This window comes from Coffea arabica, chromosome 8c (assembly GCF_036785885.1).
Source record: "Coffea arabica cultivar ET-39 chromosome 8c, Coffea Arabica ET-39 HiFi, whole genome shotgun sequence".
In the NCBI taxonomy this organism is placed as follows: Eukaryota; Viridiplantae; Streptophyta; class Magnoliopsida; order Gentianales; family Rubiaceae; genus Coffea; species Coffea arabica.
In genome coordinates this window covers 6,423,604-6,436,372 of record NC_092325.1, presented here as the reverse complement: position 1 = coordinate 6,436,372, position 12,769 = coordinate 6,423,604, and the positions used below count along the sequence as shown (strand labels likewise).

At 32.7% G+C, this 12,769-nt stretch overlaps 1 protein-coding gene across 4 annotated transcripts; it reads right to left on the bottom strand.

Moving 5' to 3' along the window:
- Nucleotides 1-272: 272 nt before the first annotated feature.
- On the bottom strand, nt 273-5,977 carry LOC113707297 (probable LRR receptor-like serine/threonine-protein kinase At2g16250). 4 transcript variants are annotated; one of them, XR_011820540.1, is made up of 6 exons: nt 5,294-5,977; nt 5,054-5,182; nt 4,272-4,294; nt 3,398-3,661; nt 1,166-1,203; nt 638-844 (listed from the first exon to the last, which is right to left on the bottom strand). XR_011820540.1 is itself a non-coding variant. In XM_027229563.2 (5 exons), exons 1-4 carry the CDS (start codon nt 5,878-5,880, stop codon nt 1,196-1,198), a joined length of 747 nt encoding a protein of 248 aa, XP_027085364.1. In that variant the 5' UTR covers nt 5,881-5,976; the 3' UTR covers nt 638-844; nt 1,166-1,195. The 4 variants fall into 4 exon arrangements, 2 of the variants coding, with proteins under 2 accessions (XP_027085363.1, XP_027085364.1); XR_003452191.2 differs by lacking the exon at nt 1,166-1,203; XM_027229563.2 differs by lacking the exon at nt 3,398-3,661 and having other exon boundaries at nt 5,294-5,976.
- Between the last annotated feature and the right edge of the window lie 6,792 nt (nt 5,978-12,769).

The following is a 12,769-nucleotide window of genomic DNA, read 5'->3' as shown; positions in this document are numbered from 1 at the left end:
ACACCTTTTAAGCCCCTTAGATATTATAGCTTTGCATCAGAACTTTGGAATGTAGTAGCAGTCCAAAGAAAAAATGGAATTAAAATAAGGCTTACACAGACAGTTTAAGATTGTGCACCTTGCTTTGTTTTGCACGCTTGCGTCCGACTGACACCATCCTAACAGTTGAGATTGAGTTCCACTGGCACTATAAGATTTTATCTAACAAAGTTACCTTTGTGCAGATTATTTTCGAAATATTCCTATAGTACCAGATATGTATACAATCGAAGTAACAGCAAAGCTTTGCACAATCCCTATAAAAATTTGCTCATTGTAGTGGACAAACAAGCCACTACATCATTCATGCATGTGGACAAGAATACGCCCCTCTAAATATAGAACCTTGTTTTGCCATTGAAGAACAAGCATGCATGTTTAGCCATGCCCAGAAAATGAAACAAGGACTTCAACTCTGGAATCTAGACCAATGCCACACTACCTGCCTTCAGTCTTTTGGGTATTTTTGCCTTACCGGTTACAACAGTCATAGGATTGTGTAAAGCCTCAAGTATGAATGACAGTTCTGGTCGCTTAGAGGGCTTGGGGTCGAGACAGGCCTTGGCAACAAAAGCTATAGCCCATACCTCCATCAAAATTTCCTCATCAATGATTAAAGACCGGTCCACAATGTTTCCAATAAGCTTCTTAGCAAGTGAAGTGATGTAAGACAAGGTGTTTGCCATCTTATCATCCTTCATTATGGGAAAATTGGGAGGTCTGAAATTCAGCTTGCCTGTGACTAGCTCGAGCAAAAGTTTCCCAAAGCAAAAAACATCGAAGGCACATGTTGCTTCAGATGTACCTGGCCATTCAATAATTCAGACAAACATGTCATTGCAGATTTTCTACGATCAGTCATCGACTCATCAAGGGCTTGTTCAAACAAGGCATAAGCTGATTATGTCAAAATAAAAAATGAAAAACGTTCTTTCTAATGATTTAAAAGATCCAAGGTTATTTCCAGATGCAATTACCCAGAGCAACTTAAGGGCTGCTTCTCAAATTTAAACAGTAGTTTTTGCCTTCTGCTTTAATTCCAAATAAGTTTCTTAATTATATTTAACTTGCAGCTAATATCCCTAGACAAAAAGCAACAAATATAAAATAAGAGATCGAACTATACATGAAAATCTGAGTGGTGCCAATGGCTAGTTTAGTTTTCTGTCAGAACAAAAACACAAAAATGTTAAAGAATAAAGTGAAGCTAAAGAGCAAGTATGATAACCTTTTTGTAACAGACCCTATTGGCAAAGCAGATGGTTTAGCTCTCATGCAAGGAAATTAATGCTGTCAAAATCCAGTTTACTGACTGTACTACTGAATGATTTGTCGATGATATGAATGCCAATAACAAGTGGTGGTGTGTTTGCACTTGTGCAAATTTTGATGATCTAGTTAGGAGTAGACAGTGGGTCAGGTTTTCACAATGGAAACAGTTATGGGGGAAACATGGATGGTAATGGGAGACATGAAAAACAATAATGTGTTGGATGACGACAAATGGGGTGGTATTAGGAGAACAAAAAGGAGCCTAAGATATTTCAACTACATCAGACCAAACCAGTTGGTTGATCTGGGCTTTGAAGGTGTACCATGGACTTGGTGCAACCGAAGGGAAAATGGGTGCTGAAGTTAAAGAACTGCATAGGATTCTCTAAAGTAGTAAACGGAGAGAGGAAAATGCGAAGTCAAATTGTACTCATATTGTCAGTTAGGCATTAGACCATTGTACGCTTCATCCATCTACTATGAAATGGAAGAAGAGGTTCCAATCTCATAGTAGGTGCAGGGCAGCAATATAAGGTGGTGGGTGAGGTAATTAAACTATCTTGGAAAAAATTCCAAAATTATGATGGACTTGAAAATCATTCTACAAAAGGGTAGATTTGCTGCCTGCTTCCAGCGGATGGGTCTTTTTCGAGCTCAATGAACTCGTTCCAGAATGTAAGGAATAGATGAATGCATTGAGTTCTAACTGATGCTTCTAAAACAAGGACGATGTGTTGTTTGTGCTTGCTGACTTCAATACAGAAAACTAGCAAACTTTTGGTACAGAAATGCTTGAATTAGTCAGTAGATACAAGTAAAAATTGAGTCAGGGAAAGGAGAAAGATATGCATTTTCTTGCTTGCATATAACATAAAAGAACAGAATGGTTAGCTATCTTTGCATTTGTAGAATGCAAGCTCATGTCGCAATGTGAGGACCCTTGTTGGATGCTGCCACATACTGTCCTTTTGCAGAGCAATTTTCAAATTCATCATGATCTCGGAATATGCTCAAAATTTTCGGAGAAGAAGCAATTTAAATCTAGATACCATAGGATCAAACAAAGGATAATTAAAAGAATGCAGAATGGCGTCAATGTCAAATACTCAAGTAGAATAAGAAGATGAACTGCAATACAAGGAAAATGATTAAGCACCTTAAAGAAGAGATTTAGAAAGTTAGGAAGCTTGATATGCCTGGGAAACAGACCCCAATGGCAGGATTTCAAAAACAACCAGCTGAAGCCAAGGAGAGAGAGGAGATTTATAGGAGTCAGAAAGTGATGTAAAATGGTTCCAAGAGGGAGATAAGAATACTGCCTTTTTTCATGCCAGTCTTACAAGCAGGAGAAAGAAGAACTACATTTCAGCTTTGGAAAGGGAGGATACACAATAGTGCATAAGGTGTCATGCAATAGGAGATTGCAGGCTACTTTGAGATGATATCCACATCCACGTATTGTGGATACTTTCAGGATATTTTGGAGGGGATCTGACAGACTGTTACTAGCCAGATGAACTCCAAACTTACCGAACCTGTCACAGATTGTGATTTTAGAAAGGCAGACTTCTTAATGCATCCTAACAGAGTTACTGGACCAGCTGGTACGTCTAGTAATTTTCCAAAAAGTTTGGCATATCATCGAGAAGGAGGTAGCAGAGGCAATCTGAAGTTTTTTACATTTTTTGTAATCTGTTGAAATGTATCCATGAAACCAACATTACTTTTCTTGTGAATGCACCTACTTACGTTTCTAATTTTAGACCAATCACCCTTTGCAATGTTGTCTACAAAATCGTTTTAAAAATTTTGATTAACAGACTCAAAACCTACTCTTGGTCATTGTAGTCCTCTTAATCAATCTGTTTTTGTCCTTCGGTAGTCAAATTCTAGCCAGTGTCCTTATCGCTGATGAGTTAATTCAATGTCCAAATAATGCGAGGGGAAAAGAGGAACCGGATCAAGGGATGAATAATTTGCAGCAGAGATGAACATGAAGCAAAGTTTTGGGAGGAGACCTCATGGCTGTTTAACATGAAGCACAACATAAAAATCTTCATTTGAAAGTGTCTCCAGCAGATTCTACCTGTCAATCAGGTGATCCTGTATGTTAATATGTGGTGATTGGACTGAGACACGGGAACTGCTTTTCTAGTGCATGCTGAAATTATCTGCAAAGCTTCACCAGAATGGTGGTATGGATTGAATAGCCACATGAATAGTTTTTGGCTCTGGTGGGAAGAACTGTTAGGAGCTGCCGAAACGGAAGAAGGGAAGGAACAATTCCTCCTAACTGCCAATCTCCTTTAGTGCAAGTATGGAAAGCTAGGATTTATATCCTGTACAAGACCTGCAGGATAGCCCGTGGATACCAATCAAATGACCTCTCAATGAGTGAAGAGAATTCCAACATGTTGAAAAGGAGGCCCGGAACACTGTTGAGTAAGGAAGCAAGACATAACAAAGTTGGTTGCCGGAATAGTAGTCCGTGGCAATGAAGGCAAAGTTATAAATCATGGCCAATTCCAAAGACCAGATGTAGGGACCCTAAACAGGAAGCAACGGCTATCTGCATGGAACTTGTCAAAGAAAAGGAACCAAAATGGAGATATATGGAAATCCATTCATATTGTAAAGCTGAGTGACAAAATCCCATCCTAGTCTTGGTTTTGTAACTGTAAATGCTATTCTTCTTGCATTATAATATAGAAGGCATAGGAACTTCGTTGGTTGTAGGTTGGCAAAATTTGCATTGGAAAGGAGCCCTACCCAACTTAGTTGGTTTCTGCAGCCAAAGATGATCTAAAAGACCAGCTGCTCTACTTTTACATTGCTCTTGCTTTCTAAAATCTACCCTATTAATCTGTATAAGCTGCCTCATGCAAAGATGCATAATTATAGATTAATCCAACAGAGGATACAAGTATAAATGTCAGTATAAATTAATCAATTCCACGTACCAGGATTTCTTTTTTCAGAATCCCTGTGTCCAAAAAGAAGAGAGAATGTCAAACAACTTAGCTAAAATATGAAATGAAATTAGAAAACTGGAAAGCAGGAAAGGGCTGCCTTTGCAATAGTCTTGATTTTCAATTATGGTTGAACCCAACGGTCTAGATTGGATCGAGACGTGAACCAATCTCAGCCAAGATGCAAAGAGACATTTGGTAAGGGCCCTTATTATCTCTTTTATCTCACACTTTTAATTTCAAGTGGTCAAGTCATGCCACCTAGAGGTTAGGTTTTCAAAAGGGATTTAAAACAAAAAAGACTACTATTTCTCTAACAATTTAGGGGTATCATGCAAGGCGGAATCTAGTTCCAATAAAATGAAAATGAATTTAGAGATTTAGTTCGTAAAATTCGTTTATAAATCCAAAATACTTTTTCTAAAAACCAGCCCAAGAAAGGATTCCATTAATGTATTTTCCCCTGAAAAAACATGAAATCTATATAAAAAAAAGGAACAATCCAAACGGACAAAGCTTCTCTATAGTAATAGTAATTGATAAGCTTCAATGCATGCAAGTTCTAATTAATCTCGAAATTATTTTCCTCATTGACGTAAGAGAGGTCCAATGAAATTCTCAAATGTCAATTACTTTCTGATAAAAAAGAAAAAGAAAAAGCATCATATCATAGAAATATCAGTACTGTAGGATTAAAAAAAATTGCTTAAAAAGGCGTTAAATTAATTAATTATAAAATTCCATAAAAAAAGCAATTTAAACGTAGCGTTTACTTTGTCAACTGCAGGAACCTAGCCACCTTGTTCCGATTTGTCTCTTTCACCTCAGTACAGACCTGATTAAGCCTCCCTAGCCGCGCTTCAAAATTATCATCAAGAAGTATGCCGCCAGCATCAATATTTCTTCCAGAAAACCAAAAGAAAAGCATAATTGAGTCAAGATGTGAAAAATAATACCAAAAAAATGTTAGTCTATGCAACGCAAATTAGATAACCAAGATCCCATCGGGCTACCTATGAACAAGTGGTGGATCACATTTATGGTGTAAATAATCCAGACCCTCAGCAACTCCTCTTGCTATCTTTAATCTCTTGTCCCAGCTCAACCAATCTAAACAGTCATCATTGTGAGATTGAACAGCTTTCTTGAACCAAAAGCTGTACAAGTCCATACGAGGCATAAATTTGTAAACAAGAAACTTGTGCATCTCATTCTCCAAGCAATGCCCCAAAAGAGGGACAAATCTAGGATGAGTAACTTTGGAATAAAATAACAATTCCTGTTTCAGGTAAAAGTCCTCTTTCGTGAAGGACGAGTGGACTTTCTTGACTACTACCCGTATTCTGCCCTCTAAAACACCTGTATACAGATCCCCCGTGAGGCCAGCCGTGATCAAGTTGGAGCTGCTCAAGTTGTGGGTGGCTTGGAGGATTTGTTCATATGTAAATGACTTCCTGGCTGATGATGATGATGATGTTGAAGAAGGTGATGGTGATGCTGAAGAAATATCGCTGGGAGTTCTTTGAGCAATGAGCCGGAGCTCCTCCCTAAGCAACGTAGCTCCGACAAGCCTGTCCCAGTTGTCGTAAACTCTGGTCATCTTGACTGATTGATCTAGTAAATAATAATATGATACTATAGTTCAGTTCATATCTTGGTTGGTTGCTAGGATCGTTCTAGTAGTTCTTATAGATGGTAGGCACGCTTTGACCCTGGCTACAGTAGGTAGGTAAGGTGTCATATTACGCCACGAAACAAGCTGTCCAATCTATTGTCAAGTGACGGGTGGAGGGGAGGAATATTAATTATTTGCTTATATTTTTTTACCACTTTTTAATGTGTTTTGTGTGTGATGAAACATTATTATAAACAAAAATGAATTCAGAGCTGTATATATAGAAAATTTTCAGCTTTTTTTATTTTAGAAAAAGTGTACAATTCAAACAAAATAAAAAACAAGGTATAAATGCGCTATAAAATTACAAAATAGCATTTTGTGAAGGTTGCAAGACTAATCAAAATTACCAACACCAATATGTTTCCAATTTAAAGGAAGAAATATAAGCATGGAAGACTTGTGCAGATGTTTTAGGAATTTTTAATTTCTTTTTTTTCCATGATACAATTTTTCAATTCTTTGGTATTATACCATCATTTATTTTTTAATTTTTTAAATCATCTGACTTTGTGTTTTTTCTGGTAAGATATTTCATGTTTCGATTAAAATTATAGCACCATTTCAAAACCATTATATGGAGTTGATAGGGTGCATTTTAGTGGGTTATTTAACTAATATTTCATAGTTGTTTGCACTAAATATTCCACTATTTGATGGATTGTACTCAGGTTTTGTGTTTGGTATTAATTGCAGGAAGTGGTGAAGAAAAAGTGCTGAAAATCAACATTCCAGAAGACTTCCTGACAGTTAGGCGTGCCCACTCCTAACTCCAACCTTCAAGTCCGGATTAGCGGGATGATTTGCAGGTCCAACAGCTTCCAAAACTGAGTGAAGTGGCTGGCTACAAATCGAAAAATTAGTGGGGTCACTCCAAAGAAAAGCAAAATGTGAAGAAGCATGAGGGGTCGTGTTGTATATTTTAAAATCATGAGGGGCTTTTCTGTGTATTAGCTTTACCATAGGATTTTTTTTTTATTTTTTACCCATTATTTTTCACAGTTAATTTATCTAGTTAGCAATTCATTAGCACTCAATTCTCAAAACCCCCCTTTATCGTTGACTTAAAAAGAAACGAACTTTTCCCTAGTCCCTGAGGAGACGACCCTACTTTTTACTGTTTACCAGTTAGTAATTCTATCAATTAGTCAATTCTAGTATATCGGATTAAGTACGCTCTTCGGAACTAGGGTGAATCAAATAATCTATTGCATATCTAGAGTTTCTGCTCCAGTACCTGAAATTGATTATTGGCTGCTTTTCGTGGTAGTTCGATTTTTATTATTATTGCACAGGCTCGACACTTGTCAATTTTTGGCGCTGTTGCCGGAGACTGGCGCCAATGTTTAGTCCAAACAAGCATTAATGTCATTATATTATAATTTTAGATGGAGAATTTATCATTAACGTTTGACTAATCAATAAAGGGTAGGAGTGTCCACATTTCAAAAAAATTGAAAAATCGACCAACCCAATCTAGAATGGATTTCGAATTTTGGTAATACGAAATTCAGAAAAATTGAAATATAATGTTTGGTAAAACGGTTTAGGAACGAATATCAAAATTACATTACCCAATTATTGATTACCAGCCAAAATTTTGAAATTTTCATAATAGGGTGACACACACACACATATATACACACACTAGTTGTATAGACATTATTGAATATAACAGTAAATGTTAATCCTATTACTAAAAACTAATTATTAAATACTAATTAGGTAACTTAACTATAATTATGCTGGAAAGTTAAGATGTTCAGGTTTAGTTTCACAGTTTATTTTGGAGTTCTTATTTATTTCAACGTTGTTTAAGAATTGTGATTATAAGTTATGACTTGGAGTTATGAACCCAACTTTTTTTCATGTCATTCTTTGAGTTAGATTGATTGAATTTTGTTGGAAAGACATACAGGATATTATTTTTCTACAACAATTTTTTGAAAAAATTAAAGTATTTTAACTTACTATTGACATTTCTAATTTTGGATATTACTGAATTACTATTTTTTCAATCCAATTTACCAGAACCAAAGTGTAGACAGTAATCCAATATTGGTCTAAAAAAATTGATTCTTGATTTAAACCAATTATTTTTGCCCAATTCCCTATTACCGGCCAATGAACACCCTTAATGAAAGGGCAAAGTGTATATATTTAAAGTTCGGGGAGGCTAAATGTTATAATTGGTCAAGTTTAGGGGGGCAAACTCTAGTTAACCCATTTTTTTTCCCCTTTTCTGCTTTTCTCATTAATCTTTATTTTTCCCTTCTTGTCACTACTTAGTAAGTTGTTATTGCTTAGTTTCATTTTACTAAGCTTGCACAGTAGGCCATTTTCCATAATGTTTTCCTTTGTCATTGACTCGTTCAATGTTTCCCTTAGCTGCAAATGACAAATACACACACACATATATATTTTTTGATATGTGCGTTTTCTTAAGGATTTTACATTATTTTATTATTTAACTAATTCAATTAATGTTATCTATTGATTATTAGTTTGTTTAATTCAAATATTTAAATCCCTTAGACAGCAAAATATTTCATTTAACTAACTTATCAAAAAATCTGTCTTTATTTTAACATTTTCTTTAGGCGAAAAAAGTTTAATTTAATTGACGTATCAATAAGCCTCTCTAAGTAAAATTTGCTACTTCAATGTTCCCTTTAGATGCAAATTGTATATATTGTTATTTGTAAAATGTTGTTGTATATTGGATATTATGAATTTAAATAAATGGTATAACAAGCTCATAAACATCAATGAATGACTACCTTAAAAGTGTAAAAATAATAAATTTTTCCCTCAATTCTGTTATACAAATAAAGAGTTTTACTTATTGTCTAATTATAAAGAGTTTAAGTAAGGATATAATGTTTTTAAACTATATAAAAACAATCAGTTTCACTATTAAGAGAAGAGTTTACAATTATTTTTAATTCCTTTTAAAATTCAGTATACACCGTATAAGTTATTTTTTCAAATTATAAAGAATTCTATAAAAATCTATAATAGTTTCAATTGTCCAAGAGTTCTACCACATTCATTACCACTTTAGAATTCAAAAAAAAAATAAATAAAAGTCTATCAATTTTTCAAAAAAAAAAAAGTCTATCAATTTCTTCTCTATATATTACACTAATCACGCTACAAGCCCTTATCTTTATAGATTACAAAGAGTTCTACGAAATGCAATCAAATTTAAATTGCTTTCAAATTTAACAAACAAAAAATAATCATTGAATTGCATGTAATTATAACAATTTTAAATAGTTTTCTATAATAATAAAATTGTTAAATACTTTATGCTAAAATTTAAATTTTTTTAACAATTTATAGTTCCCATGCATAGCACGAGACATAATGCTAATATATAATAAAATAATGTTCACTTCCGATTTTGGTAGCCACATGGACATCTTTAATGTTTATGTTTTTATTTTTTTATTCTTTTCTATTTTTTTGTAGCAATTAATTCTCTTCCTTTTTCACTTCCTTATTTATAGCATGGTTTCTTATTTATAGTCAATTTCAATAAATCTATTAATGACCTACCTTATATAAATTTGTATTAATTGTAGATTCTTCATTTTTTTTGTCAATCAACTTATATTTTTCCTTTTCTAATCATCTTCAACCATGTTCTTTATACCCAATAGCCAATATTGGTTTGATTATTTATTACTATTACTAAAAGGGTCACGGGTGACTATTGGGCACTCATTAAAATATATTTTAAGTGTAATACTTTTAAAAATATAAGATTAATTAGAGAAAGTAAATAAATATATGGGAGGGTAGGTAAGATTAAATAGAAAAAGTATATAAATAGCAAGGAAGGTAATAATTATTCGTATGTGTATATACATGATAAGTTAGGTAAATTTTAAATGTATTAATGCATATCTAATGGGCACCCATTAGAAAAATCTTTACTAAAATTTGAACAAAGTATGCCAAATTAATACCTATATAGATTGTTTTTCCTACGGCTAGCAAAATTGCTAGAGTCATAATTTTTTTTGTCAAAGCAATATTTATCGAAATACTAATATTAGTCTCAACTAGTCAATCCCATATATTCTTATTGATTTTGTTGGACCCATTATCTGCCAATTACTCCTTTTCTTTCTCTTTCTCATTGACACAACCAGGTTTTGTTTGTTTCTCTCACTTCCCCTCCAATTCCTGGTTTCCATTCTCTCTCCATCTTTCCTATTTTATAATTTCTTTTCATTTTGTTGAGACTTTTGTAGTATATGGTTCAAGATCTTTTGCATAATATTCTTCTCTACTCTTTTTTTTTTTTGTAAGCGGGAGGAATCGAACCCGGGACCTTTCACTTACACTCCCTCATTCCAAATCACCTAACACATCCCTCCCCCTCAAAGGTTGACATTAATAATATTCTTCTCTACTTCACTCTTGCTATTTTTCCAGCACTATTAGTAAGTTTTTTTTTTTCGTTTTTGCTTTTATTCCATTATGTTTTCTATTAAATAATCCTACTTGCAATCTTTTTGTTTTTATTCCATTATGTTTTTTATCACTATTAGTACATTATTATATATTTTCATCAATTTGCTTATGACCCCTCTATTTTTCAGGTGCTTCTTGTTATAAGTGCTTTACCTAATCTTTGACGGCTTCATCAATTTTAGCTGAATTTTAAATCTTTACGGTGCAATAGCTGCTTTAGTAGACAAGCTTGTATTCATTAGCAAGAGAAGAGGGGGGTCATTAGGCCATATCTAATCCTCCATACCAAAGTCATTTTTTCCATATTATAAAATTAGAATCTCGAGAGTCTACTATGTTTTTTAATTCTTATTTTTTATTAATGACCACGGGAAACTGTGTAATTGCTATTATCATGTCATTCAAACTTGATCTTGTGATATATGCAACATGTTTTATTTTTTTGAATTTTGCTTGTTTATTGTACAAATGTGCAATTGATCTTCTTATAAACTTCACTATCTTTCCCACTTTTCTAATTATTATATAAATCTTGACTTCAACATATATCCATATTTTCTAATAATTAGATTAAATTTATTTTAAATTGAATTATGTACTGTATCCCATGAATATTGAAGAAAAGTGTGTCTGCATTTTTTTGGATTATTTTCATTTTAGATTGTTAGTAGTTTGAGTTAAATCATAATTTATTTGCAAAAAAATAACTTTTAAAAATAATTTCAAACATTAAAAATAAGAGTGGTTTAAAGTAAAAGAATTACAATATAAGAAAAAAATATGGTAAAAAACTCAAAACCAAATCAATGAGTTATGGAAATAATAGATAAATAAATTAAAGAGATAAAAGATGTAAGCAAGCTATTCAATTAATTAGAGAGAGAATAAAAGGAGTAATTACTTGATAATGGGCCCAACAAATCAATGAGTATATATGGGGTTGACAAAATGAGGGTAATATTGGTATTTGGATAAATATTGCTCTAGTAATATCACTATCCTTTACCTACATCTTCATTTCTAGAAAATTCATATACATACACATACATACATACATACATACATACATATATATATATATATATATATATATATATATATATGACTTCGCTATTCACTTTCCATTCTGGTAAGTTATTGAATTAGCTATATTTTTTATCATTACTAAAATTTGGAAAACATATTCATTTTTCCTATTATTCTATATTATAAAATATTTTTTTATTTGTCATAAATCTCAATTTATTAATTCCCTACTTTATATATGTTTACATTGACTGTATCTTTCTTGATTTTTTTTTATCAATCAACATATAATTTTTCTTTTCTTATTTTTCTATAATTACATTCACTCTATTATTATACTTGATTATTTATTTGTAATCCTAAAGATTTGACAACTTTCATTTTTTAGTGAATCCATATTATACAATTTTAGCATAACTCATACAAGTCCATTTAAATTAAAAACAAGTCCATTTAAATTGTATAAATAGTCATTCTTTCCTACAATATTCTATTAATTTTTATACTCTCTCTATTCAAATTCGATTTAGGTGAAAGTAGTATATTCATATAAACACTGGGTTGTAAAAGTTCTCCCAAATTACTTTTTCTGAGATTTAAATAATTTGAACAAATAATAATTTCATCATCTATTAGTTTGCTTCTAGTTTTTTTTAGTCATGAAAGAATCAAATATTTAATTGTACTTATTTCCTAATATATCTTCTTTACTCATATGTTGACTTGCCACCATTAATTAGAGTAAACATAATTTAATTATGGGATAATATTTAATTAGAACTAATTATTAAGTTGTTATAAATTAACCAATTTTAATATGTTTAATTAAAAATAAAAATTATAGAATTTAAAAAAGTGTTTGTGCAAATGCACGGGAAATAAATTGGTTTTTAAGATTATGATGTGGCCCCCATATTTCATTGTATTTTGTTGTATTTTATTGTACTTAAAGCGGTACATCTCGATCTACCCACACACAGGGGATGAGTGGTTTTTTCAAGTCTACTTCCACACACACAATCACACATATTTTCCCCTTGTTGCAGATAGAGTCTGATTATTAATCTTTAGGGCTTTTCCAAGCACATTTCCAATCCTCAACAAGAACTCTTCATCATAATACTCAACAAGAAGGCATGGCAATCATGCCCAAACTAGCGTAGTTTTGATATCTGCATTTGTAGGTCTAAAACCAGGCTTCCACTTGCTAATTGTGATGTAGTGTCCGTGGATGGTCCAGGGCCCCTCCTCCAAAATTCTGGAAAGAAAAAATCCATTCTCCAGGTCTAAGAGCTTAAACCCC